Source organism: Pipistrellus hanaki, assembly GCF_964339955.1.
Source record: "Pipistrellus hanaki genome assembly, chromosome: 4".
NCBI lineage: Eukaryota > Metazoa > Chordata > Mammalia > Chiroptera > Vespertilionidae > Pipistrellus > Pipistrellus hanaki.
In genome coordinates this window covers 100863705-100879014 of record NC_140506.1, presented here as the reverse complement: position 1 = coordinate 100879014, position 15310 = coordinate 100863705, and the positions used below count along the sequence as shown (strand labels likewise).

At 47.4% G+C, this 15310-nt stretch overlaps 2 protein-coding genes across 3 annotated transcripts in view; one reads left to right on the top strand and one right to left on the bottom strand.

Moving 5' to 3' along the window:
* PDZD9 (PDZ domain containing 9) overlaps nt 1–6541 on the bottom strand; it is a gene marked incomplete at its 5' end in the record, with an annotated part of 38747 nt that extends 32206 nt beyond the window's left edge. The window contains 2 exons of the mRNA XM_084882148.1: nt 5974–6159; nt 6436–6541. Coding sequence (XP_084738274.1) covers nt 5974–6159; nt 6436–6541 — 292 coding nt within the window. The remainder of the gene's footprint in view (nt 1–5973; nt 6160–6435) is intronic.
* MOSMO (modulator of smoothened) overlaps nt 6428–15310 on the top strand; it is a 57703-nt gene continuing 48820 nt past the window's right edge. The window contains exon 1 of one of the 2 annotated variants that reach the window (XM_084882780.1): nt 6428–6711. In XM_084882780.1, the coding sequence (XP_084738906.1) occupies nt 6606–6711 (106 nt within the window). In that variant the 5' untranslated portion in view covers nt 6428–6605. The remainder of the gene's footprint in view (nt 6712–15310) is intronic. The other variant, XM_084882781.1, reaches the window with a different exon arrangement.

Below are 15310 nucleotides of genomic sequence, written 5' to 3'. Positions count from 1 at the left end.
GTTTCTTTGGTCTCTATGTCATTTATCTCCGCTCTGATTTTTATTATTTCCTTCCTTCTTCTTACACTGGGCTTTTCTTGTTGCTCTTTTTCTAACTCTTTGAGTTGTAGAGTTAGATGAGTTGTTACCATTTTTTCTTGTTTTTTGCAATAGGCTTGTAGAGATATGAACTTCCCTCTCAAAACTGCTTTTGCTGTGTCCCATAGATTTTGGATTGTTGTGTTTTCATTGTCATTTGTTGCCAGAATGTTTTAAATTTCTTCCTTGATTTTTCTGGTAACACAGTCCTTATTTAATAGCATGCTGTTTTGTCTCCATGTGTTTGATTTCTTTGGATTATTTTTATTGTAGTTAATTTCTAGTTTTATGCCACTATGATCTGAGAAGATGCTTGATATGATATCTATCATCTTAAATTTGAAGAGACTTTTCCTATGTCCCAACATGTGGTCAATCTTTGAAAATGACCCATGTGCACTTGAGAAAAATGTATATTCTGTGGCTTTGGGGTGAAATGTTCTGAAGATGTCGATTAATTCCATCTGGTCTAGTGAGTCATTAAGGATTGATATTTCTTTGATTTTTTGTTTAGATGATTTGTCCAAAGGTGACAGTGGGGTACTAAAATCTCCTACTATGATTGTATTGCTACCCATGTTTCCCCAAAAATAAGACATCCTCCGAAAATAATACTTACTTACAGGTTTCATTCTGAGTGAAATATAAGGCATCCCCCGAAAATAAGGCCCCCCCACCCCTAAGCTAAACATGAGAGATTTGGTCCACTGATTCTGAAAGAAATGAAGTCACAGGAAATTCAGGAATTGGATTGTCATGATGATGTTCCAGAAGATGATGACATGATTGTCATTGAATAAATGAGTAAATTCTTGATACTGTAGATTCACAGTTTGTCTGGTTTGTGTTGACAACTACCGTACTACCATACCGTATACAGGTAATAAATTTCCTTTATTTTCATTTAACAATAAATGTGTACCGTATTCTTCTTCATGGAAAAATAAGGCATCCCCTGAAAATAAGACCTAGTGCATCTTTGGGAGCAAAAATTAATATAAGACACTGTCTTATTTTCGAGGAAACAGGGTACTAATCTCTCCCTTAACGTCATCCAGCAGTTTTTTAATGTATTCGGGTGCTCCGTTTTGGGTGCATATATGTTTACCAGGGTTATTTCTTCTTGTAGGATTCCTCCCTTTAGTATTATGAAGTGCCCTTTGTTATCTCTTGTTATGTCCTTCACTTTGAGATCTAATTTGTCAGATATAAGTATTGCTACCCCAGCTTTTTTTTCATTTCCATTTGCCTGGAAAACCTTTTTCTACCCCTTCACCCTTAGTCTGTGTGCGTCTTTTCTTCTGAAGTGGGTTTCTTGTAGACAGCAGATATATGGGTCTTGTTTTCTTATCCAATCTCTTACCCTATGTCTTTTGATTGGAGCATTTAATCCATTTACATTTAAAGTTATTATTGAGCCGAAACCGGTTTGGCTCAGTGGTAGAGCATTGGTCTGTAGACTGAAAGGTCCCAGGTTCAATTCCGGTCAGGGGCATGTACATTGGTTGCGGGCACATCCCCGGTAGGGGGTGTGCAAGAGGCAGCTGGTCAATATTTCTCTCTCGACATTTCTAGCTCTCTATCCCTCTCTCTTCCTCTCTGTAAAAAATCAATAAAATATATATATTTTTTTAAATAAAAAAAATAAAGTTATTATTGATAGGTACTTATTTGACGCCATTTTTATTCTATACCCCTGTGTTCCTTCTTTGCTTCCTATTTCTTTATTTTTACAGTAGACCGTCTAGCATTTCTTGCATTGCTGGTTTGGTGGTGATAAATTCATTTAGTCTTTTTTTGTCTGTGAAGCTCCTGATTTCACCTTCAATTTTGATTGATTGCCTTGATGGGTAGAGTATTCTTGGATTCAGACCCTTCCTTTGCATGACTTTGTATATTTAATCATGTTCCCTTCTGGCCTGATGAGTTTCTGTTGAGAAATCAGTTGCTAGTCTGATGGGGGTTCCTTTGTAGGTAACTTTCTGTCTCTCTCTGGCTGCTTTTAAGATTCTTACTTTGTTGTTGGTGCTTGCCAATTTAATTATAATGTGCCTTGGAGTCGGTCTTTTGGGATTCATTTTGCTTGGGTCTCTGCGAGCATCTTGGATTTGTGTGGGTTTTTTCTTCTCTATCTCAGGCAAGTTTTCTGTCATTATTTCTTCAAACATTTTTTTCTATGCCTTCCTCAGTTTCCTTTCCTTCTGGAACCCCTATTATTCTAATATTGTTTTGTTTTGTATTGTCCCAACGTTCCCTTAGGCTCTCCTCCTGCTTTTTATTTTTTTCCCCCCAGAAGCTGTTCTAATTGGGTATTTTTTTTCCATCTTGTCTTCTAGCTCACTGATGTGGTCTTCTGCTTCTCCTAGTCTGCTCTTGATGCTTTCTACTGAGTTCTTTACATTAGCGATGTCATTTTTCATTTCCTCTTGGTTCGTCTTCATTTCCTCTAGGTTCTTATTCATACTGTCGAATTTGTCTTCCATTCTTTTTAGCCATCTTATGACCATTACTCTGAATTCTTGCTCTGGTAGGTTGCTTGCCCCTAATTCGTTTACTTCCTTTTCTGGTGATGCCTGCTTTTCTTTCATATGCGGGCTGTTTCTTTGTCTCCCCATAATCTCTCTTTTCAGGATGTCTGGTTATGTAGTTCTCTCTTTCTCTATCCCCGAGAAATCTGACCTTTTTGTCGTGCGGTGGAGCGCTCCTTTGAGTCCAAGTGTTCGTGCCACCTGGGACCAGCGTTCTGGGGCTCACAGTTGCTCTGCGGTCGCTGTGGCTGTGGGTATTCAGGCCTCTGACAAGATCCACTCTTCCTTTAAAGATGGTGAGATTTCCCCATCCAAGCCTGTAGGTACCTCCAGGCGGAGACCCAGCCCCGCCGTGGGTGGTTCCCTGTCAGGGGCACCCTGATCAGCAGACCCCCACTTTCTCCTGGAGTTCGCCTGTCTCTTAGCTTGCTAATAGACACTCCCAGCGTGACCCTCAGCTGCTCTCTCTTTCTGCTTCGGAACAAGGCTCAGAACCCATCCATCTAGTCTTCTGCCATTTTGTCTCTTTTCGTGCTTTAGTTCTTGACTTCCATACACTGAGTGGCTTTTGACGTGTGGAAGGCAGGACCTGGTGGGCGAGTAGGAAGGGCCTGCAGCCTGCCTCCTGGGCTTGCCCTAGAGGGTACTTTCACTGAAGGGAAAAACAAGGAGCCACTAAACTGCCGCCTTCACAACCAAACCTCAGCCCTCTGATGGCCCACAGCACACACAGTTCCCAGACATGCCTCTTCTCTATACTTGTATTTTCTAAATGTAAGAGTCATTCCACTCAGTTGGGGTTGGGATAGGCAAACTGTTCCAAAATTTCACCTCGAGATCCTCATCAGCTTTCCAGTGGTGAGTATCAGTGCACACTGAGAACTCAGAACTGTACAGTTGGAGTTTCTTCTATCACTGGGCAATAGAAACACCAGAAAATAGGCCAACAACGATTTCATCAAAGTTCTCCATAACTAAAATAAAAAAGTGAAGACCTCCCGCAGTAATGTGACATGTGTATCTGAATTCCTGTAATAGAGAAGTTAGCTTGTGCCAGTGGGAAAGTGGTACACTTAAAAAAAAAAATCATTCCCCTTAAGAAACCAATGTTTGAACAAGAATGTCTATTTTTAAATTATTTTAAATGTTCTTTATTGATTTTAGAGGTAAGAAGGGAAAGAGATAGAAACATTGATGAGAGAACATATGGGAACATCAATGGGCTTCCTCCAGCACGCCCCCCACTGGGTACCTGGCCCACAACCGGACCTATGCCCTGATGGGGAATCCTACTGGTGTCCTCTTGGTACATGGGACCATGCTCAACTGACTGAGCACACGGGCCAGGACTGAGCAGGAATGTCTCCAGGCTAGCCATCAAACAGCTGCTTTCCCAGCCTACGAGGCAACACTGGGGACGCTGTGCACTTCGGTAAGGCTGTTTGATCTGGTGGAATTCGTAATGTGCTGAGTTTTGTGGACATGTGGGCACAGAAACAGATGTCACTCTTCTAGGACTTTCTAGATAAGAGCAAGGCGGCATTTGGGAAGAAAGTGTCTCATCTGGGTGCTGCATGTCGTAACTGGGAAGAAAGAGCTGGACCCAAAGTCAGGTTAATGGTGATTTGATCCGTGAGCCACGAAAGAAAAGGAAACCTCACAGAAACAAAAAAGGAAATCTCCACTAGACTGCAGAACGATAGGATAGACAACGATCGCTAACAAATGTGTTCTCTCTTCTCTCTCTCTTTTTCTGGTTACCAATCCAACCTAAGTGAGAAGCCGAAATCATACTCTGCCCACCAGGTGGGGGGAGGGAGGATCTACCTCTAAGCTTCTCCAAAGGCCCCAAGTAGTTCACCAAACACCTGGTTACTCCAAACACTTAGGAGTCACTCCTGAGTCCTCTCTTTAAACCTCATTATCTTACTCACTCCCTCTGCCTATGAAACATCCAAATTGTCCGTTTTTCTCCATCTTCACTACTCTCACCCCAGCCAAAGCTGTTGCACTGTAACCCCAAAAAGTCGAATTATGGAGTCATTATGGTGGCATACGAGGGGCAAAAACTCCAGATCTCGCAGCGCTGAAAAGCTTGCCACATCCAGCTTATATGCAGAATATCACAAAGGTATCGATTACATCTTTGGGTTCTGGACTGAGGAACCTGGTTTGCACAAAGCAGTCACAGAAGCAAAATTGAGCAAGTTAGTTATCTACAATTTTTGGGTCTACGGATCACTGAATCAACAGAAACACATTATCTGGGACCACCATGAGGCAATGCTATATAATAAAAGCCTAATATATAAATTGTCCCCTCAGGCGGTCATTCAACTGGGAGTTCGACCATCCGCTATGATGTGCACTGACCACCAGGAGGCAGCGTGGAACATGGTGGTGCTGGGAACAGTGGAGGCATTGCCGGCCCCAATCCGCCTAGATGAGAGTGGGACTGTGGCAGGTGAGTGGGTGACACCAGGCCAAGGCAGGTGTGAGCAAGACTCAATCGCCCCAAAGACTGTACCCAGCAGTGCGGGTGGAGGGCCCTAGGACTCGGGCAGAGGGGAGCACACAGGAGCCAGCGGGCCCAGGTGCCGCCCAGAGCCCAAACATCAGCTGGGACCTGCCCTTCCACGCCAAACGCTCACACTTCCATCTCTAGCCAGCCCTAGGGACCAGACCCATGCATGAATTTCATGCACCGGGCCCCTAGTTTAGAACAGCTGTGCTGTCCAGATTCCCGGGCCACTCATCAACTGAATGCATTATCTGTAGCCACTGAAGCAACTTAGGGTGGTGGAGCTGTCCTGGTTCCCAGAGAATGTGCTTCAATAACCAGTGAGATCACAATCAGTGGATATCCAAACCACCATCAATGGAGTAGTCAATCGATTGGGATAGCATACATAAGTTCAGAAATTCAAAATAACTTTTCTATTGTTTTAGCAAGGAAATGAGTACAGAAGCCAAACAGCAGGGTTAAAATATTAAACGACAGTTTTTTACCAAGCTTGGTGCTTCAAAGCAACATCTCTCTCCTTGCCTGCTTGGTCTGCTACCTGATCTATCTGCTTCCATGCTGCCCCTCCCTCCTTCCCTCCCGGCTACACTCCGTACAGACTGAATAGGACCTCACTGGCTGAGATCCTCCAGCTGCACAGTGAACACAACCCAACTTCAGCGCCGCCCAGCCCGGCCCGGGCCCCGCGCCCAGCCCGGCCCGCTCCCCGCGCCCGCGCCCCGGGCCGCGCGAGCTTCTCCGTCAGATCAGGGCTCAGGCCCCAGGCCCCGCGGCCTCAGCGTCACCCCCGGTCCCCCCATCTGACCGACCCCAACCGGCTCACAGATCAACACCTGAAACGACCTCTGAAGACCAGGTCCAGCGCGTCGCTGTCTCTCAGCGGGACGTCCGCTTCGGAGGAGCGGCGGCGTCCCGGGGGCGCCCGGCCCGGCGGCGGGGCGGGGGTTCCGTTCAGGCGGCGCGGAGGGCTGACCCACGGGGACCGGGCTGTGCGGCCCCAGCCGGCCGACCAGCGCCCGCGGCCCGCGTCTCAGGCTGAGGGCATCTTGTGACCAGAGGTCATTTCCGACGAGAGCGATATCATTATTATCATTATCATCATAATAATAATTATTGTTGTTTTGTTGTTGTTATTATTATTATTACTGGCAAGAAGGCGTGGCCTCCGAGGCGGCCAGAGCCGCGCAGGGCCGGCGCCGCGCGGCAGAGGTCGGGGGAGCGCGGCGGCCCGGGCGCCGAGGCCGGAGGACGCGGGGGTCCGCGTCGCGGCTTCGCTTCCGGGTGAGGGGCGGGCGCGCCGAGCACTTCCGGGGCGGGCGGCGGATCCGGCTGTGCGGGCCGCGCCGCGGCTGCTGGTCCCGGGCGCGCGGTGGGCAGCGGCGCGGGACTCCGGGCCCCGGCGGCGGCCCATGGGGCGCGAGGCGTGAGGCCCGGCCTGCCCGGGGCTCGGGGGGAGGGGGGAGCGGGGCGGGGAGATGGATAAACTGACCATCATCTCAGGATGTCTCTTCCTCGCCGCCGACATCTTCGCCATCGCCAGCATCGCCAACCCCGACTGGATCAACACCGGGGAGTCCGCGGGTGAGCGGCGGGCGAGGGGCCGGCGGGGTGCGGACGGGCCGGCGGTGAGGACCGGGCCGGCGGGGTGAGGACGGGGGTGCGGACGGGCCGGCGGTGAGGACCGGGCCGGCGGGGTGAGGACGGGCCGGCGGTGAGGACGGGGGTGCGGACGGGCCGGCGGGGAAGGGGCCGGGGCGTGAGGCCGGGCTGGGCTGGCGGGTCCCGGCCGGGAAGCAGGCTGAGGGGAGACGGTCCCCAGACGTGAGGGCCGCGGGGGGACCAGCTTCATTCTGTTTAAAGAAAAGTCCCGTTGGAAACGGGAAGAAACTGAGGCACCGGCGAAGGGATCCTAAAGCTGCGGGGAGGTTGGGCCGGAGCGAGGCTGCCTGTGGGCGAGGAGAGACCCGGAGCCGCCGAACCAGCCCCGGACCCCGGACCCGGCGGGGAGGGCGGCGGGCGCTCACCGGCCTGGGGGAGCTCCCCGCCCGGCCCCCGCCCGCAGGCAGCGCTGGGGTGTGTGGCTTCCGATTCTCCCTCTGAGGTCTCCGTGGTTATAACTTGGCTTTGTTTAAGGCCCGGGAGCTATAAGCTACTAACAAACTTCATTTCATGGAGCATCTTTCACTCCGGCGCATCGCAGACGCGTTAGAGCGCTCGATGGCTCCGCCGGTTCAATAAACGGCCCAGCAGCCCCGGACCCGCGGGCCGGAGCCCCGGACCCGGGCCGGCAGGACTCGGCGGCACCTTCCAAGGGAGGGTGTCGCAGGGGAAGCCTCGCTGGTGTCTGCTTGCTCATTGCAGGAGGGGTGGATATTGGGGGTTAGGAATGTCAAGTGCCTTCCGTGAACAATTTGTCATAAAAAGTGTATCACTAAGCTGTCAACCTACTGCTTAAGTATTACTTACGGTTCTGTATTTATCCTGCAATATTTTTAGTTCTTAAGAAAGGCTGTAGCTGGGACATTTGTTGCTTACTCCTCCCACCCTTTCCTCCCTCTTCTAGACCCAGTCACATAAAATCATGCTGTCAGGCTTACTGGCTGTCCAAATAACACTCTGCTCCCCTTCCTGCCCATACAGTTTTGGCACAGCTCTCAGTTGTAAAGTGTACTATATGTTATGTGAGGTGATAGAAATGTTAGCTAATGCCAGGTGGCGATCCTGTTGCAGTAGGTAAATATGAAATCAATACATTGTACACCTTAAACATACCCACTGTTACATGTCAATTTGTAAAAATTTGTAAATTTTCTATGAGTTTTTTTTTCCCCCTCTGAAAATGTTGGCAACATCAGCATAACTAGTTTGCACAGTTATATGTGTGACGTCAGTTTATCACCTGTTTCTGTTTATGCCCTAATTGTATATGCAGGACTCCTTTTATGAGATTTTTTGGGGGCTTTATGTTTTTAAGGGTAAAGAAGTTTCACTGTTTTAGCAAAAAAGATCCTCCTTGCAAAGAAGTTTTAGGTGGAATTTCAATTTATACTAATAAAAGAGTAATATGCTAATTAGACCAGGAGACCTTCAGGATGTCCTTCCGGACAAAGCCATGGTGGTGGGGCCGAGGCAGAGGCGGTTAGGAGCGATCAAGCTGGCAGGGGAGGGCAGTTGGGGGTGAGCAGGCCAGAGGGAGAGGGGGGAGACACAGGACAGTTGGGGTTGAACAGGCAGGCATGCAGAGTGATTAGGGACATGCAGGCAGGCAGGCAGGTGAGCGGTTGGGAGCCAGAGGTCCCAGATTGTCAGAGGGATGTCCGACTGCCAGTTTAGGCCTGATCCAGGAATTGGGCCTAAACCAGCAGTTGGACATCCCTCAAGGAGTCCCACATTGGAGAGGGTGCAGGCCGGGCTGAGAGACACACACCTCCCTCCCTCTTGCACAAATTTTATGCACCAGGCCACTAGTAGACTAAATAATCCACGAGAAAGCTATGTAGTTGAGAGGGAACTATTATCTGTACAGGAGAAGAAAGATAAGTAACAGCATACCATTCCTGAGAAGATGGAAAAGGGCAGTATTCAAAGCACTGGGAAAGGGTATATAGCTCTTCTGTTATATTCAAGAGAAAGCAAGGATAGGATGAGTACAGCTAGTAGGCTAAGCCTTCTGCTATGAGTTGCTATGGAGATGGGAGGAACAGAAGTCCAAGGTTTGAAGTAAGCTGAAATGTTTGGAATAAGTGGAGAGTTGCAGAGAGAGCCCACCATCCAGTGACATTGTAGGATTGCCTAGCAATGTGGGAGCCTCAGAGAAGTTGGTGGTCAACCAGTGTGATAACACATCTGCCTGTTTGCCTTCTCCAGAGTGCTCAGCTACTTGGTATCAGGTTGTGGTGAAAGCCAGTAGAGGGCTCGTTCAGGTTTGGTGTTTGCCAGCTACCTGGGACAGAATGACAGTGGAGCAAAGGTATTTAGGGTATTGGTCAAAATCTGTCTATACTAATAAAAGAGTAATAATTTGACCAGGAGATCTTCTGGACAAAGCCATGGTGGCAGGGCTGAGGCAGAGGTAGGTAGGGGAAATCAGGCTAGCAGGGGAGAGCAGTTAGGGGGATCAGGCCAGCAGGAGAGAACAGTTGGGGGCGATCAGGCAAGCAGGCAGAGGCAGTTAGGGGTGATTCGGCAGTCAGGCAGAGAGATTAGGGGCAATCAGGCAGGCAGTAAGGTGAGCAGTTAGGAGCCAGCAGGCCCAAATTGCAAGAGGGTGCAGCCTGGCTGAGGGAACCTCCCATCCAGTGCAGAAAGAGTAATATGCAAATTGACCATCAATCCAACACACATGATAGCTGCCCCCATGTGGTCAAAGATTGCTACCCCCGGTGAAACCAGTTTGGCTCAGTGGATAGAGCATTGACCTGCGGACTAAAAGGTCCCAGGTTTAATTCCGGTCAAGGGCATGTACCTTGGTTGTGGGCACATCCCCAGTAGGGGGTGTGCAGGAGACAGCTGATCGATGTTTCTCTCTCATCAGTGTTTCTACTAACTATCCCTTTCCTTTCCTTTCTGTAAAAAAATCAATAAAATATATTAAAAAAAAAGAAAAAAAGAAAAAGATTGCTGCCACCATGTGGACACAGATGGCCAGCAGGGGAGCGCAGTTTCAGGGGACCCAGGCCTGCAAGGGAGGGCAGTTGTAGGCAATCAGACCAGCAGGGGAGGGCAGTAGGGAGGGATCAGGTCTGCAAGGGAGTGCAGTTGGGGGCAATCAGGCTTGCAGAGGAGGGCAGTTAGGTGTGACCGAGCTGGCAGAGGAGGGTAATTGGGGGCAACCAGGCCTGCAGGAAAGGGCAGTTGGGGGAGGGGGAGGACCTGGCTGCAAGGGAGGGCAGTTGGGGGGACCCAGGCCTGCAGGGGAGAACAGTTGGGGGGGGGGAGGGGGGTAACAGGCCTACAGGGGAGGGTTGTTAGGGGTGACCAGGCCTGCAGGGGGGAGGACAGTTAGGGGCAAACAGTCTGGCAGGGGAGTGATTAGGGGGTGATCAGGCTGGCAGGCAGAAGCAGTTAGTGGCTATCAGGAAGGCAGGCAGACCAGCAATTGGGAGCCAGCAATGCTGGATTGTGAGAGGGATCCCAGATTGGAGAGGGTGCAGGCTGGGCTGAGGGACACACACCCCTGTGCAAGAATTTCATGCACCGTGTGTCCAGTGTATATATAAAACCCTAAAATGCAAATATACTGAATGGTGGAACAACCAAAGAACCAATTGCTAGGAGGCGCATGGGGAACATGGGGCGGGGGGGGGGGGGGAGTGTCAGCAGTAGGCGGCAGAGCGCGAAACATGGCGGACATTGGCTGCGGCAGGATGGTGGAGCAGGTGAGTGGGGGTGCCAGATCAAGGTGGGGAGCCGGTCGCTGTCATCGGGGCGAGCCTCTGGTGGTTACTGGAAATTCTTTGTTCCCATGCGTCACCGGGGTCCCACTGGGCACACGTGCTGCCAGCACCAGCCTTGATCTCTTGGTGCCGTCAGCGGGTATGAGTGGTGGCTGCCGGCCAGCCCCAATTGCCCCTGAGGGCTACTTCACCTCCCCCTCCTCCTGAGGGGCATGTGGGCAGCAGCTGCTGCTCCCACCTGCTGACAGCACTGGTCCCAAACGCTCCGCACCATCAGCAGGTGCAAGTGGGGTCGGCACCGTCAGTGCATGGAAGCAGCAGGGCTGCTGGCAGATGGGACCAGGGGCCTCAGTGGGAGGAGCCGGGTGGGGACGCAGAAGATGGACCAAGACCCGCCCCTGTGTCCACTGCAGCCTTGCAGCCCACAGTTCCTTTCAAGGTGCACGAATTTGTGCACTGGGTCCCTGGTATTATTATGGTGGCTCATGGACTGTCGCTGGGTAGAGTAAAAGTGACTAAAGGAAAGAGCAATGGGTTGGTCAATGAATAGCAAACAGTATATGGAAGAGTGGACCCAAGGGAATCAAAGACCTGACTAAGAGCGGTCAGTACGGCGAAGCGAAAGGGCAGGGGATTGTGGACACATGGCCCGGAGTGTGACAGTGAGAATGTGCTGCCGAAGTAGGGTAAAGGGTGATTTTTTTTTTCTAACAGTTTTGCTTGTCATCGCAGAATACCATGTTCTGTAGCTAGAAAGAGGAATGAATAATAGATAGGGACACTAGGAAAATTTTCAAAATTATGACCAACTCATATTTCTTAACTATGTCAGACAGTAAGCTCCCAGAACTTAAAGTAAATGAGATATGTGCCTTTGTTCACTCCCTTGTTCTTGCACTGTGATGAGATGTGCCTGAACTTTACCTGGTGGTTGAGTTTGTGTGCTCCTTTGACCTGAGCAGGCAGAGCTGGCCTTGAGTTAAAAAAAAAAAAAATCAGTTCAGAGTTACACCTTCCAAATCAATGAAGTATTTACAGGAAGTCCAAATAAGACCTGGGAAGTGACAGGACCAAGTTTATTCTAAGATCTGCACAAAAGTGACAATCTTGCAGCAAAAAGCTATGTTGGTTCCCTTTGGTGCACTGCATGCAGTATTAAAGTTTTTGTGTCTTTTAACAATATATGTATTTTTTATATATATATATTTTATTGATTTTTTACAGAGAGGAAGAGAGAGGGACAGAGAGTTAGAAACATCGATGAGAGAGAATCATCGATCAGCTGCCTTCTGCATACCCCCAACTGGGGATGTGCCCGCAACCAAGGTATATGCCCTTGATTGGAATCGAACCTGGGACCCTTGAGTCCGCAGGCTGACGCTCTATCCACTGAGCCAAACCGGTTTCGGCAATATATGTATTTTTTATTGATTTCAGAGAGGAAGGGGGAGGGAGAGATAGAAACACCAATGATGAGAGAATCACTGATCAGCTGCCTCCTACACACTACCACTGGGGATGGAGCTCACAACTCTGGCATGTGACCTCCTGGTACATATATCAGTGCTCAACCACTGAGCCACACTGGCCAGGATTTCCTGTGATTTTTTGAATGGACAAAGTACTTTGAAAGTAGCATTCTGGAGCCAAAAGATTCTGCAGAATGTAGTTGGAAAACCACTGCAATGAACTTAACTAAGGCAAAGCTTTAGGATTCAAATCTGAACTTTATCACCTCCTAGTTCTGTGACTTTAGGCAAGATACTTAGTCTCTCTCTTTACAGTTCTTCCTCTATAAAATAGGAATAATAATCCTACCCCTGTCATTGGATTGTTGTGGTTATTAATTGAGGTAATGCATTTAAAACAGTACCTGACAAATAGAAGTGCTCAGTGAAAGTTAGGTGGTGCTGCCCTCGCCGGTGTGACTCGGTGCTGGTGTGACTCAGTTGGACATCCTCCGTGCAGCAAAGATTGCAGGTATGATTCCAAGTCAGGGTGCATGCCCAGGTTGTGGGCTCGATCCTTGGTAGCGGCATGCAGGAGACAGCCTATCGATGTCCCCCTCTCACATCAATATTTCTCTTTCTCCCTTCCTCCTCTCTAAAAATTAATAAACTATTCTTTTTCTTAAAAACTTAGGTATTGTTGTGTTGCTGTTACAGCTTGTAATAACAGGTTTCAGGATCCCAGTTTTGAAATTAAAACTCAGAAGTTGTTACTTGTTCTTGGAATTAAGGAAACAAAAAACAACATGGCCAGCCCTAACTGGTTTGGCCCAATGGATAGAGCATCAGCCTGCGGACTCAAGGGTCCCAGGTTCATTTCCGGTCAGGGGCATGTTCCTTGGTTCTGGGCATATCCCCAGTGGGGAGTGTGCAGGACGCAGCTGATTGATGTTTCTCTCTCTCATTGATGTTTCTAGCTCTCTATCCCTCTTCCTTCCTCTCTGTAAAAAATCAATAAAACAAAAATATTTTAAAAAATAACATGGCCAGATTTAGCACAAGTCTCATAAATTGTCTTCTCTTTTGGCTTTGTACTTCATTCTCATGCGGTTCCTCCTCTCTGTCTCTCGTCTTCTTATCTAGTTTCTACTCCTCAGATTCTACTTGAACTATCACAAAAGGGAATGAAATATTAAAAAATAAAATTAAAAAAAACAAAACTTAGAGAATAACTTTCTAAAATCCCAGCTCATACACTATATTGCCATAAATGATGGACCATGCTGCTTCTGACAGAGTTTTTATTTGTTTATTAGAAATTACATTCCTTTTATTTTCATCTGTATGTTGTAACATTTCCTGAGCTTGTTCTAATAGCTTATAGATAATGCAAAAATTTTTGAAGATATAATGAAATAGAAATAGATATTATGCACATGTCTGGGGAAAGAAAGTACCTGGTGAGTGCACTTCAGTAAGGACTCATAATAGTTTCTACTAATGTAATAGAATACCTAAACTAGCAGGTAAATATAATGACAATTACTAATTCTGCTGTCCTGAGGTCAGATTTCTTCTGATGGCTGGAATTCAACATCATTAGCATTTTCACTTTATATAGTGCTTTATTGTTTTTGAAGCAATTTTACAATATATTGCTGATTTTTTTCTAGGCTTATTAACTTAAGCAGTTGTAAACTAGCCATTTCCACATTTTATCCACACATCAATGCTTTGCATATGAGGTTTAAGTTTCAGTGTTGCAAAAACTCACTTCAAAATAACTCTTTTTGTCCTGGCTAGAGGCTCATTTGGCGGGAGCATTATCCTGTACACCAAAAGGTCACAGGTTCAATCCTTGGTCGTGGCACATAGGGGAGGTACTGATTGATGTTTCTCACATTGATGTTTCTCTCTCTCTCCAGTGAGGATTTAAAAAAAAAAAAAAAATCTCAAGAAAGCAACACCTCTTCATTGAACTATTGTCTTTATCTTATTTATACATGCCTTTTTAAAAATATATATATATTTTTTTTGTTGATTTTTTTTTTTTTTTACAAAGAGGAAGGGAGAGAAATAGAGAGCTAGAAACATCGATGAGAGGAACGTCGATTAGCTGCCTCCTGCACATCTCCCACGGGGGATGTGCCCGCAATCAAGGTACATGCCTTTGACTGGAATCGAACCCGGGACCTTAATTAATTTGGTTAAATATTTGCCAGATTATAGAACTGGGAAACAAGGAGATTTGTGTTTCAGTCTTAATGTGATGTCCTTTGCTTTGTATAAGTCCATTAACCTCACTGTCACTGGTTTCTCACCTCTAAAGAGAGAAACATTTTTGGTGAAAAAGAAAAATTTTAAATTTATTGAATTAATTTTAACAAGATCGACAGTTAAGCAACACTTCTTCTGATAATGTAGATGATCTAGAGATGCCTTTGTTTGGAGGCATCATCCCTTTGCTTTGAGGATTCAGAGGGTTACGTTATCATACCGGTTCGCTTAGTGTTCTTTGTGTAGATTCCCAAATGCTTCCCCAAAGCCTCCGGTACTGAAGGAATGTCTCCCTTGTAGCTAATCAAACATTTTATATCTAGAATTGGTTATTCTACCCACATTGTCATCTATCATAGTCTGTTTATTCCTGAAATTATTTCACTCTTGTTCTTTTTAAAATTGCTTAGACCGAATGTTGGAGTATTTAAAGGTCTCAATGACTGATACCCCTTTCCCTGCTTATATTCTGAACTAATTGAAGGGGGGGAGGTGGCGAGATAAAATAATTAGGAGCCAAAGCGTTATTATCTGTGGACAAGCAATATCCTCTTACTGGACCTCAAAAATGATCCAATCCCAGACAGGACTGGGGACCTGCCTTATGAGATTTCCTGTATGAAAGAGTTGAGATGAGTCAAGGGCAAATAGTTGGACCACACTGGCCTAGGTTTTGGTTTGTTTGTTGTTTTTTAATCCTAAACTGCCAGTTACATGAAGTCATTCCTCCTGACCCGGGAACCATTGTATGAAGGAACACAGGTCACTGCTTTCCCACCCCACACCTCCATTGGAAATGGAAGAAGGAGTTACTGTTTGAAACCAGGAGATGGTGGGCATTTTGTGAGGAAGTGTTTTCTTTTTCAAGTGTAAAGATTGGCGGATGCTTGGGGATGTGAGATACTTGGAGAGGAGGTCACGTCTCACTTTGTTACCTACTACCCTCTCCACAGGATATCCAGGTGAGCCTCAATAGGCACTGTGATGCTTGACATCTATCACATAAGAGTTCAGGATCTATCCTTTGCCGAGTGGCTTAGTTGATTGGACTAGTCCTGT